General features: G+C 45.9%; 1 protein-coding gene across 1 annotated transcript in view; it reads right to left on the bottom strand.

The window, feature by feature from the left end:
• Window positions 1-12,646, bottom strand: part of LOC137642628 (inhibitor of Bruton tyrosine kinase) — a 176,977-nt gene that overhangs the window by 93,574 nt on the left and 70,757 nt on the right. Inside the window, exon 10 of the mRNA XM_068375345.1 lies at window positions 4,659-4,858. Coding sequence (XP_068231446.1) covers window positions 4,659-4,858 — 200 coding nt within the window. The remainder of the gene's footprint in view (window positions 1-4,658; window positions 4,859-12,646) is intronic.

The raw sequence follows: 12,646 nt of genomic DNA, 5'->3' as shown, positions 1-12,646 counted from the left end.
GGGATGATCGTCTTGTTCAGCCATGTCCCCATCAGAGGGTTCCTCATCCGAAACTGATGAGGAAACGGCAACGGAGTGGGCAACGTCTGACTCGCTGAATCCGGTCGCACTGGTGTGATGCGTGACGGAGCCGGACACAAGATCATGGTACTGCTGCACAGTCTGTGAACTGTCAACCATGGGGACGCGAGGAAGTACAGTGACAACCCGAAACTGTCTAGACTGTCTGGGTTGTGCAGACAACCCCCTACCGGGTTGCTGAGGTTGCCGCACTGCGTCACAACAAGTCACCTCTGCTGGTTGTTGAACGTCTTCCTAGTGACACACTGAACGTCCACAACCACCTCTGAGAGTTGCTTAACGTCAACGTGCGACTGGCAACCCACACTGGGTCGCACCGGTGGAGGAACCATCTCAACTGGCGGACGTGAGAAGGATACCTCAGCGTCAGCAGGGCGTACAACCAACCGGAAGGAAGGTTGTTGGCTAGAAGGTTCTTCTCCGTAAAAAATCCTCTAACAAGGACTAAGACTGGACTGCATGTCTTGCAACAAAGCCCATTAGGGTCTATGGGAGCAGGTGTGGCAACAGACGGGATTAGCGACTGAAGCGGAACCATTTACCATCCCTGGAAGCATGTTATGCTTTAATTAAAGTCCATAGGAGGCTAAGCAGCTTAAGGCTCCTCTCCAAATGACAGAGTCCTCAAGGGAATATCAGAAGGAGGGAGAACAGCACTTTCTCATCTACAGGAACCATGTCCGAGAAAAGCTAGGTTATCTCAGTGAGGGTTTCACTGGTGCATAAGCAGCAGACCAGAAGGCAACGTTATGTAACTGCTTGACAGTCTGTGAACTGTCAAAAACTGAACTGTCAACCACAACAGGAGCGTGAGGACATACAGCACTGGTGTATAGTAGCAGACCAGAAGGCAACGTCATGTAACTGCTTGACAGTCTGAGAGCTGGCAACAACCAAAGCAGTGTGGGGAAGCCTCAACTCCTGACTGACTAGTCTGCTGCGGGCGAGTGGCGGTAACCACAGTGGGTTGCGGAGGCTGACACACCGTGTCAAAACACGGCAGCTTGTGGTAGCTCACGCACGGCAACGGAGTGCTCCGTGTGTCTGTGGGAGTCAGCATGCGTCTGGCAGGGTCGACTGCGCATGGGTGGAGGAGCTCTCACAACAAGAGTGTGGGAGCAGGCAGCCATGCTGGGCGCACAACCGTGGCAGGCTGTAGGCCAACGGGTGCATCGTCAACCTTCTCCGCAGTCGGAGTGTGGGAGCTGGCAACAACAAAAGCAGAGTGCTGGTGCGTAGGAGGGACTGCCGTGGGTTGCGGGGCATGCCGCATTGCGGCAAAACACGGCAGCTTTACAGCACCTTCCCACTGCTGATGCGGTAGCTCACGCATGTCAACGGAGGGTGCAGCATGAACATGCGTCTGGCAGGGTCGACTGCGCATCGGTGGTGGAGCTCTCACAGGTGGAGTGTGGGAGCAGGCAGCCGCAGTATCTGCTGAGCGCACAACCGTGGCAGGTTGTAGGTTAACAGGTGCAGTGTCAACCTTCTCAGCACGATACTCCTGCATGAAGGAAGCAAGATGAGACTGCATAGTCTGCAGCATGGACCACTAGGGTCTATAAAAGACGGCAACAACTGGAGCTACTGTCCGTTGTGACTGAGGGTCTAAAACAGCTGGTGCGGCAACAGACGGAGTTACTGCCTGTTGCGGTACCACCTTGCCTCTCTAGGGAGGTGTGCAGTCGTCGGATGACTGCAGCGAGTCCGAACTGACCCAGTGGCTACACCTAGGCCGTTGGACTTGCGCGGAAGGGACCGACTTGCACTAAAAAGCTGCAAGATTTGGTCCATGGTTTCTGCGAGAAACCTCTTCCGCAGACGAGGAATAAATGGGCTCTCTCGTCTTTGTGTGGGTGGGGCGATCACGTCGGCAACGTGTGTAGATACACCCGAAACCACCGAGGGAAACGTCTGTTCGTCGATCAAGGCCTGTGGAACCCATAAGTCCTTCGACATTACTTCTCCCCTGGGCTTGGGAGCTTGTAAGAGGTATCGGACTAGGTGAACAACTGGCACGAACAGACGAACCCTCGAACGCAACACTGTAACACTTTGCGCATATCACTTTATCACTTTTGATTTTCTGTTAGCACTTATTTCACTGAAATCGAAACTTTAACTGATTTCTATCTGAAACACGCAATCATATCCTTCATTAAAAGGTAGTAATTGCGAAAACAGTTTACAATGCAACAGAAAAACATAATTAAAGATAAAAAATTCAGTGGCTGGAAAAGAGACTAAACACTAGATCAAATAAACTACGCTTAAAATCTCTCACCGCATAAAGCCTGGGAACAAGAATAAAACTCTAGAAACGTTTTACCTTCTTCCCCTACAGCGACTAGGGAGAAGAGTAAAAAACGAGAACAACGTTACCCGCTTGAACGAAACGTTTATTCTCCTCTCTCTCCCTCCGTCTCTATCTCTCTCTCTCTTCTCTCTCGACTTAGAACCTGAGAGAAGAGCCCAATTATATATCGTTAAAACATATTATTTGCTAAAGGAAAAAACTGAAAGGTTTCCCAAATAAAAAGTTCCTTTATTAGAATTAAAACCATTTAAGCTAAGAAAGAATGAACGAAACGCTAGAATCGGTTTACTCTTACTGCAACGTGAAACCGTGAAATACTCTCTCTCTATCGTAACGATAGAGCGCATGTTGAACGTTCTGAACGTCAACAACTGCGGAGACTAAACAAAACGTTAGTTCATCTTTGAAAACAGTACGAGACTTATCAAAGAATTTCTTTCAAAAACATTAAAATTAAAAAAGTATAAATTCTAAAAGGTAAATACGAAATGACGGGCTCAATGTTAATTAACTTCGGTTCCAAGTAAGAACCGCCTACTATTAGGAAAGGTCGCATATAAACAAACAAAAATTAATTTTTATAAGTTTATAATAAATGGAAAGTTAATCGAAGAGGCCTATAAAGGCGGAGAGATATAAACTAAATAGATCTATAACTTGTTAAGCAAAATTACCAAAAACCTAAACACACTTCCGTCTAAGGGAAGGGTCGGCCATTTAAAAGTGAATGAGAGTCCATACTCTCTTCGTCACCAACACTTCCGTCTAAGGGAAGGGTCGGCCATAATTAAATCTATCCAAAACGAGTTCAAGTTTTGAAATGAAGATAAAACCCCTGCATAGCGAAAGCTCAAAACTGGAATAGTGTACTTCACCAATTCGTTGTGAAAACAAATCCAGTTAGGGACGGCGTATTTAGTAGGTCTTGCCTGTGGCACGACAGAGGGAAAATTGGTTCTATGTTGACATCGAGTACTTGAGTACCTACTTGACAGATGGCGCTGTTGATGTACACCCCCACCTGTATAGCGATCGCTGGCGTATTCCGCCCGTAGATTTTTTCTGTCGGGCAGCAGGGATGCAGCTATATGATCATCGGGTAAGTTTGATATTGAAAAAGGACTTTTACTGAAGCAGCTTGGCCAGGGCACCAGCCACCCGTTGAGATACTACCGCTAGAGTTATTGGGTCCTTTGACTGGCCAGACAGTGCTACATTGGATCCTTCTCTCTTGTTACGGTTCATTTTCCCTTTCCTACACATACACCGAATAGTCTTGCTTATTCTTTACATATTCTCTTCTGACCTCATACATCTGACAAAACTGAGATTACCAAACAATTTTTCTATCAAATGGTTAACCACTGCTGTGTAATTGTTCAGCGGCCACTTTCTTCTTGGTAAGGGTAGAAGAGACTCTTAAGCTATGGTGAGCAGCTCTTCTAGGAGAAGACCACTCCAAAATTAAACCATTGTTCTCTAGTCTTGGGTAGTGCAATAGCCTCTGTACAATGGTCTTCCACTGTCTTGGGTTAGAGTTCTCTTGCTTGAGGGTACACTCGGGCACACTATTCTGTCTTATTTCTCTTCCACTTATTTTGTTAAAGTTTTTATAGTTTATATAGAAAATATTTATTTTAATATTGTTACTTTCCTTAGAATATTTTATTTTTCCTGTTTCCTTTCCTCATTGGGCTATTTTCCCTGTTGGGGCCCCCGGGATTATAGCATCCTGCTTTTCCAACTAGGGTTGTAGCTTAGCATTTAATAATAATAATAATAATAATAGTATGTATGTATATATAATGTATATATAGTCTTATCCGTATATTTTTTTTGGAAATATAAATTCAATAATGTGATGCAAAGATTATATCACTAAACAGACCTGCAGAATGTTAGTAAAGTCTACTATTGTACATAGTTACATGTAAAACAGGAAATCCTTTTCATTTTTTGGGGGTGGGGGTTCCACTTGCTTTACAGTATTATTTCAGAACCAGATAAGAGGGTGTTAATTGTATCCTAAAATTTCTCTTCTCAAACAAGACTGCCCTATTATAAGAATTTTACAGTTAAACCCCTTAATATGAATCACAATGCTACCTAAATGAAAATAACAGTAAATGTATTGAATAAAAATATAGTTTTTTTCCTCAGGGGCAGTCACACCATACCTTTAAAACCCAAAACCATCTACATTTACCTAAACTTTAATCCTGTACACACAAAAATAAAAAAAATAAAATCAACACTTTACCTTTCACCACAGAGAGATCATCCCAATCTTCATCTGAATCCGGAAGAGTTAATGGATTTTCCTCTAAAAGTTGTTCAAGTTCATCCGCATAAGGTGGATGTTCAAAAGGTGTTAAATGACGGCAAGACATGCGAGGGATGAACTGTCGATAATATTCACTTAGATCGTCCAGGACATCATTACTGACAGACAACAATGATCTGTGATATATTAAAAGTAAGAATTAGATAAAATAGAACTATTTATATCTCCACTAAAGGTACAAGACAAAAGAAATAATTATTTCTTATTGCAAACTTTATTTTCCTAAATACAAAGTACATAACACAATGAACAAACCTAAAAATTATTTATTACAGTAATACTAATTTATCATGTTGATGGGCAAAATCTTAGCTTTACCAAATTTGTCATCCTAGATTTCAGTATTAATCTCTGGCACCATCATTCAATTAGCTCACTGTGCAAGCAGTAAAAATGTTCACAATTCCAATCTTCCCAAATTGAACCATCATCAAGTAGTACTAGGTATGCAGTTAACTATAAAAACTCTTGTTTTTTCTTTTGTGAGCCCCAATCCCACACACTGATCTAAAGTTTACCTTCAGTGAACAGATTACAGATTAATCCTGCTTATTGTATCTTTTAACATTGGGAACTCCACAAGTTTGAAACTGTGCAAATTATTTTTCATTGAGTTGGTTCACAATAGTCTCATCTATGTTTCCCTATTATTTACCTCATCGATTGATCATTGTTATTTCCTTCATAGAATCTTTTATATATTGGGATGCTCTCTTTATTGTAATACTAACCATAAAAAAAGACTTAAGTCTTCAGTAAAAAAATAAAACATAATAAAAAAAAGACCAGAATTTAACAGAAAAAAATTACTGTACATATTTCTATAGTTACATAGTATTCACATTATTTCTCTTTCCAAGCTGGTTAAATGCAAATGTCTACCTAAAACTAAAAATTTCCCATTTTCTTTGCTTATAATTACCCTGCCCTTTTAGTGAAGTATTGGGATCATATGGCAGTGCATGCCAATACGGGTATCCTTTAATCTTTGCAAGGGATAGGTAACATTGACCACAATAATGATAAAAAAAAATGCTAAATATTGGTCCCTTTTTTCAGTCAACTCATGAACCCCCAAAACCAACAAATATCTTTCGACAAGCCATTGATTAAAGCAGGCCATACACGCAGAGGATTTGCGTGTTGATTTGATCGCGATTGGCGCCTTAACGTATAGGGGGTAAACAGGACAAACCCGTTGCGACTAGTAATGGCTGATGATGATTATGATGTGCTTGAGAGTAATATCAACAGGTGATGCCAGGATGAAAGTAGATGACAAAGGTCACAACAGATGAAACAAGCAAGGTAGTGAGACCTATACAAAAGGTTTGGAAGAGAAGAATAGCATCTACAGAAATGGAAGAAGGAAGATAGAGTTTATACGATGAACGTCAAGCAAACACTTCTTTATTGAAGGGATTTATGGATATTTTCTTTGAGTGAAAGATGGTGAGAGCCTTTTCGGAGAACTGAGGCACACAGGACCATTTTTAGGTTCCTTATCAAGTTCCTCTACTAAATGGGAGTTGGTTCTCTGAAATAACAAAATTCATTTTCTCAATCTAGTACAGTACATAGTAAATTGCAAAGGTTGAAAAAAGCAAGTAATAATTTTTTACAAAAATGTGGTAATAAAATAGCCAAGGTTAAAAATTAAAGTGTTTTGAAGAGATTTAGTCACATGACAACAATAGAGGACAATAGGTAGGCGGTAAGTGTGATAAATTTGTTTTTGTATGGAGGAATGGGAAAGAAATCAAGATAATGTTAGCTGGATGTAGTGAAAGGGATGCTAGAATGCAAGAAGCCTACTACACAAAAAGTGCAAGAAAGCATGCATGATGCAAGTAAGAGGCAGCTTATGCATGTACTGTACCTATACAGAGGTGAGGCTGAAGTAAACATGTTTGGCAAAATGGCTGAATCTTGGTTCTTCTGGTAAAAGATTTTGTTTCATTGAGAAACCTCTACTAGTGGAAAATGGCTTACTTTTAAAAAATATGTATACAAAAAGTGTTTCAGGATCCTCAAGTGTTACTTATGAAGATGAAGGAGCGTAAAGTTTGCAGACCAAGAAATTTTTTCTCAACATAAAATATATTTCTAAAAATTATTTTTGGATGAAGCATGCAAAAATCTCAAAAATGACAAATTCGTAGATAATTTGTATTTTTCGTAACTATACAAACCTTAGCTATTTAATAGGGGTATTACTTTCGGCGTAGCTGAAATGACGAGCCATTAAAATTTAACGAGGGTTTATTACCCAAACCGCTAGTTAGCGGGGGTAGGAGAGGGTAGCTTGCTAACCCGCCCCCCAACCACACCTGTGCTTGAACTCACTTTGCTTGGAGGTAGGACTTCAAGGGGGATAGGGCTGGCGGGCAAGTTTGGTTAAATAGCTAAGGTTTGTATAGTTGGGAAAAATACAAATTATCTACGAATTTGTCATTTGTTCCGTAATTGGAATACAAACCATGCTATTTAATAGAAGTGATTCACCCATTAGGAAGGGTGGACGTCCCGGCCAGTTCTGGCTTTTTGGCTTTGCCCGGGGGCTCGTTATTTGAGTGTGTAAGCACCCAAGAAATAAGGAGCCCTGCACCTCGCTAGAACATTGCTACGCAAGGACTTCAGCCTACGCAAGCTGTGTGTGAAGGTATGAAGAAGTGTGACTCGTCCTAGGAAGTTGTTTTGAAGTTCTTTAGATGGAAACTTGTAGACTAGGACTTTCCCAATACCACCTCATCAGGGTATGGGGACGTAACAGTATTAACTTAATACTAGGAACACAAGGGAGCATGATTTACCTGCAGTGGTTTGAGGTCAGCTATGCAGAGAACCAAGGATGCTGCTTTCCCCAAGAGAGGGGAGGATGAAGCAAAGAATAGGAGCCAGTCAAACCTTTTCATTCATGCAGACTAAAAACCGGGTAACAATGCCCTCAACCTTCTGCTACTTGTCCAATAAGGAGCTTGAGGTTTTAAACCAGCTGTTGTGCAGCCACCACAATGCCGATAGAGAACGTATCGAGCCTCCTGTGGGTCACGTCTTGCAGGTAGTGGGCTGTGAACGTTGTTTGACGCTTCCACAACCCCGCTTGAAGAACCTGCTTCACAGAGAAATTTCTTTTGAAGTCCAGGGACGTAGCTATGCCCCTGACATCATGTGCACTAGGGCGACGTGACGGAGGAGGATCTGGATTCAAGGACAGATCAATGACCCTACGAATCCATGCAGAGATGGTGTTCTTAGTGACCCTCCTCTTAGTCCTTCCTGTGCTGACGAATAGTGCTGGCACAAGAGGACGGACTGCAGCTGTTCTTTTGAGGTATAGCCTCAAACTCCTTACTGGGCAAAGTAAGAGATGGTCTGGGTCATCTGTTACAGAACGGAGACTAGAAATCCGGAAGGAGTCGAATCGAGGATCCGCCACTCCAGGATTCTGAGTCTTAGCAATAAACTCAGGGACGAAGCTGAACGTTACCTCCCTCCATCCACTTGAATGGGCGATGTCATACGAGAGACCATGAAGTTCGCTGACTCGCTTGGCCGAGGCCAAAGCTAACAGGAACACCGTCTCCCAGGTTAGGTGTCGTTCTGATGCCTGGCGTAATGGTTCATAGGGAGGTCTCTTAAGAGACCTGAGAACTCCAACCATGTTCCATGGGGGAGGTCTCACTTCAAACTAAGGGCAGGTAAGTTCATAACTACGTACGAGTAGAGGAAGTTCTAGCGATGAAGAAACGTCCATTCCTTTCAGCCTGAAAGCTAGACTTAAGGCTGAGCGATAGTCTTTCACTGCCGAGACTGAATTGTTGGAATAGTGGCATCGAGTGGAGAGATACCCCTTCCACGACACCAACCACAAAAGACTTTCCACTTTGCGTGGTAGACTGCTGCAGATGACTTTCACAGGTGTCCAGACATCCTGATTGCAACTTGTTGCGAAAATCCTCTCTCAGAGAGGAGATGCTGGATAGTCTCCAGGCATGAAGTCGTAGTGAAGCTACAACTTTGTGGAAGATGTTGGCATGTGGTTGTTTGAGCGGATTGTGTCGTGGAGGGAGTTCTCTTGGTAGCTCCGCTAGGAGTTGCAGAAGGTCCGGGAACCATTCCACGTGATGCCATAGCGGAGCTATGAGGGTCATTGAAAGATTGACCGATGTTCTGGTCTTATTGAGCACCCTCTTCATCAGACAGAACGGGGGAAAGGCGTAAACATCGATGTTGTCCCGCCGTTGTTGGAAAGCATCTTGCCAGAGAGCCTTGGGGTCTGGGACTGGGGAGCAGTACAGCGGGAGCCTGAAGTTCAGGCCCGTTGCGAAAAGATCAACAGTCGGAGAACCCCACAAAGTCAGGACTTTGTTGGCTACTTGATGATCCAAAGACCACTCGGTACTCACTATCTGAGACGCTCTACTAAGATTGTCAGCGAGCACATTCCTTTTGCCTGGAATGAAGCGTGCTGATAGTGGTATCGAGTGGATTTCGGCCCATCTCAGTATCTCTACTGCTAGATGGGATAGCTGCTGCGAAAAAGTACCTCCTTGTTTGTTGATGTAGGCCACTACTGTGGTCCTGTCGCTCACCACCACCACAGAGTGACTTGCCAGGTACTGTTGGAACTGTTGAAGGGCCAGGACGACGACCTTCATCTCTAGGAGATTTATATGTAGATACTTTTCTAACTCTGACCAAAGGCCTGAGGTCGTGTGGTGCAGCACGTGGGCTCCCCACCCTTTCTTTGAAGCGTCCGAAAACGGCATCAAATCCGGGGGGAGGACGAGAAGATCCACTCCTTTTCGTAGGTTCTCGCCTGCCACCCACCACTGGAGGTCCGTCAGTTCCGCAGGTCCCATAGGGATCTGGACGTCCGGGGAATCGTAACCTTGATTCCACTGGGACTTGAGTCGCCACTGGAGGGATCTCATCCTGAGGCGACCGTCGGGAACTAGACAAGCCAGCGATGAAAGGTGACCGAGGAGACGTAACCCCGATTGGGGTGGAAGTTTTTCTCGTCTGAGAAAAGGACTTGCGACCTTCCTCAGCCTTGCTATCCTGTCGTCTGGTGGGAAGGCTTTGTGGAGATTGGTGTCTATAATCATGCCTAGATATACCAGTCTTTGAGTGGGAAGCAGTGAGGACTTCTCGAGATTTACCATGATCCCCAGATCTTGGCAAAGTTTCAGAAGTTTGTCCCGGTGTTGAAGAAGGGATGACACCGAGTCTACTAGGATTAACCACTAGTCCAGATAACGGAGGAGACGGATGCCAATCCTGTGTGCCCATGAAGATATTAGGGTGAACACTCTGGTAAAAACCTGTGGTGCTGTGGAGAGACCGAAGCACAGCACTTTGAACTAGTAGTTTTTGTTGTCTAGGCTGAATCTTTAGTACTTCCTTGAAGACGGATGGACTAGGATCTGGAAGTACACGTCCTTTAGGTCCAGTGTACACATGAAGTCTTGCGGTCTCACTGCTAGTCTGACGGTGTCTGCCGTCTCCATGCTGAACGGAGTTTATTTGACAAACTTGTTCAGAGCTGAGAGGTCGATGACTGGTCTCCAGCCCCCAGACGCCTTCTTTACAAGAAAGAGTCGACTGAAGAAGCCTGGAGACTCGTCGAGGACCTCTTGGAGAGCGCCCTTCTTCAACAGGGTCTGGACTTCTGCCCGAAAGGGCTTTCCCCCTTGCATATCCCATGGCAAGGGAGCTCAATGACTCTGGATTCATCATCAGGGGAGGTAGAGATGTGAACAGGACGCTATATCCCTGACTGATTACGGAAATCGTCCAGGAATCGGCCCCGAGTTGCTTCCACCTGTCTGAGCAACTTTGTAGGCATCCCCCCACTGGTGGACATGCAGGGGGACTGCCAATCCTAGTGTTTGCTCCCTCGGCTGCTACCTCTAGGATTCTTGCCTCCCCTGGAGGACTTTATGCCTTTCTTATCCTGGACAGGAAAGGGCTTAGACACCACGGTCTTCGCTGCTGTCGATGGTTTAGCGGTCTTGGTTGGACGGGACTGCTGGGGTGCTGGAGGCTTATAGGGCTTAGATTGCCTATTGATCTCGGTGCTAGGGACCTTCTGATGGAATCTCTCAGCCACCGCATCCCGACGTTTCAGGATGGTGTTTGCCCATAAGTTCAAGACATGGTGGGCCAGATACTCGATCATGCAAGTGCCTGAAAGAAGGAACGTCTCCATAGCTTTCCTGGTATGTTCTTTGGAGAAATCCTCAGAGCGTATCAGGATACCTAAGGTCCCTAACCAGATGTCGAGCCACGAAGTGGCTTCCATAGCACACTTCGCAACCTTCTCCTGGTTAAGGATCTCGGTTGCCGAGAACAAGACCTGCCGGTTGGAGAGTCTCTCAAGAGGGACTCCCCTGGTAAGCTCTTCCAACGAGTGGTGGAGAGGAAGAGCTAAACAAGGCTCCTCCAAGATCTCAAAGTACCTCCTCTGCTGTATGGGAGGAAGTGGAAGGAGTTTGTTGGTGGCACTGGAACGGTTGGAGGAGGACATCTCGGAGAGCTGTACAGCGATCTTGTCTCTGGTACTCTTAACCCCCTGAAACCAGGGCAGAGCTGCACAGGGCTTAGAGGATTTCTGAGTACCGAATACACAGTCCAAGACCGTGTCCTTGCCCTCTCGAGGAGGGATCTCTGGGTCGGAAAACCCATTGAGAGCCCTCATTAGAGTTAGAACTTGCCAAAACCCATGTTCTGACTCTTGCTACTCTCCTCCTGACGTTGGACTTGCAGCTAAGTCTCCTGTCCCCAAAGGCTCTTCTTGGGGGAGAGTCGTGGACGTTCTCCGAGTGACTGGTTGGCTCCGCCCTGGTTCTTGTAGAGGACTTAATGTCTTCGAGTCCTTAGATTCCTTCCTGGGAAGGATGTAGGACTCCACAATTGAAGATGGCAAGTTCCTTCCAGCCCCCACTTGAGAAGACTTCTCAGCACGAGGAGAGGCTTCCCTCATTGGTGTGATGGGGGAAAGTCTCACCTCACATGATTCCCCTGAGGACGGGAAGTCCTCGTCCGACAGGGAAGGAGATAGTCTGGGGGAAAGAAGGAACTTGCCTCGAAGGCTTGCGTGAAGTCAATTTAGCCCTTGGAGAAGTTACCACGTCCGGAACTACTCTTTTTCTCTTCAAAGGGGTCGAGACAGCCAAGGATCTGTGAGCTAATTCAGAGAAAACAAGCTTGAACGCCTGTGTCACTGCTCTGATTAGTGCACCGAACCAAGGCTGTTGGCTGACAGACACGCTATCACACACCCCATTTGAAGGGAGAGGGATAGAAGGATCCCTGGGAGGAGTTCTCATAGGTGGGTTTACCTGGAAAGGCTTAGGGATCCAGGACCCCTCTGGATGTTTCCCTTCCGCCACAATACGCGCTGTTATGCGTTTGCGGGGAGGGGAATGAGGTGATGGCGACCTTGCCGTGCGTTGTTCAGCAGTCTCGCGCGCGGGAGGATATTGATGCTCGCGCGTAATGGTGCTCGCGCGATGGAGAATACCAGGAATCGCGCGCGGGGGACTGCTGGTGTGCGTGCGGGCGCGCGTGCAGGAGACTGCGGGAGCGTGCATGGGAGACTGATAACGCACAGGAGCGCGCGGGAGACTGTGGGCGCACAGAAGCGCGCGCGGGAGACTGTTAGCGCGCGCATGGGCGAGCAGGATCAGAGCGTGAGTGCGCGGGCAAGCGGGCGAGCGCTCGCGTGTCCCTGAAGAAGTCGTAGGGAGAGCGCGCGCAGGAGAGATACCCCTGGCCAGCGGGCGCGCAGTTGAAGCCTGTGCTGCTCGTGGGCGTGCGTCAGAATGATGCCGCGCAACTGCATGAGAGGATGGGCGTATGGGAAGTATGTGCGCCAACACATACCCTTGATGCCCTGT

This window comes from Palaemon carinicauda, chromosome 6 (genome assembly GCF_036898095.1).
Source record: "Palaemon carinicauda isolate YSFRI2023 chromosome 6, ASM3689809v2, whole genome shotgun sequence".
NCBI lineage: Eukaryota > Metazoa > Arthropoda > Malacostraca > Decapoda > Palaemonidae > Palaemon > Palaemon carinicauda.
The sequence above is the reverse complement of the archived record's forward strand: the minus strand, read 5'-3'. Positions and strand labels throughout refer to the sequence as shown.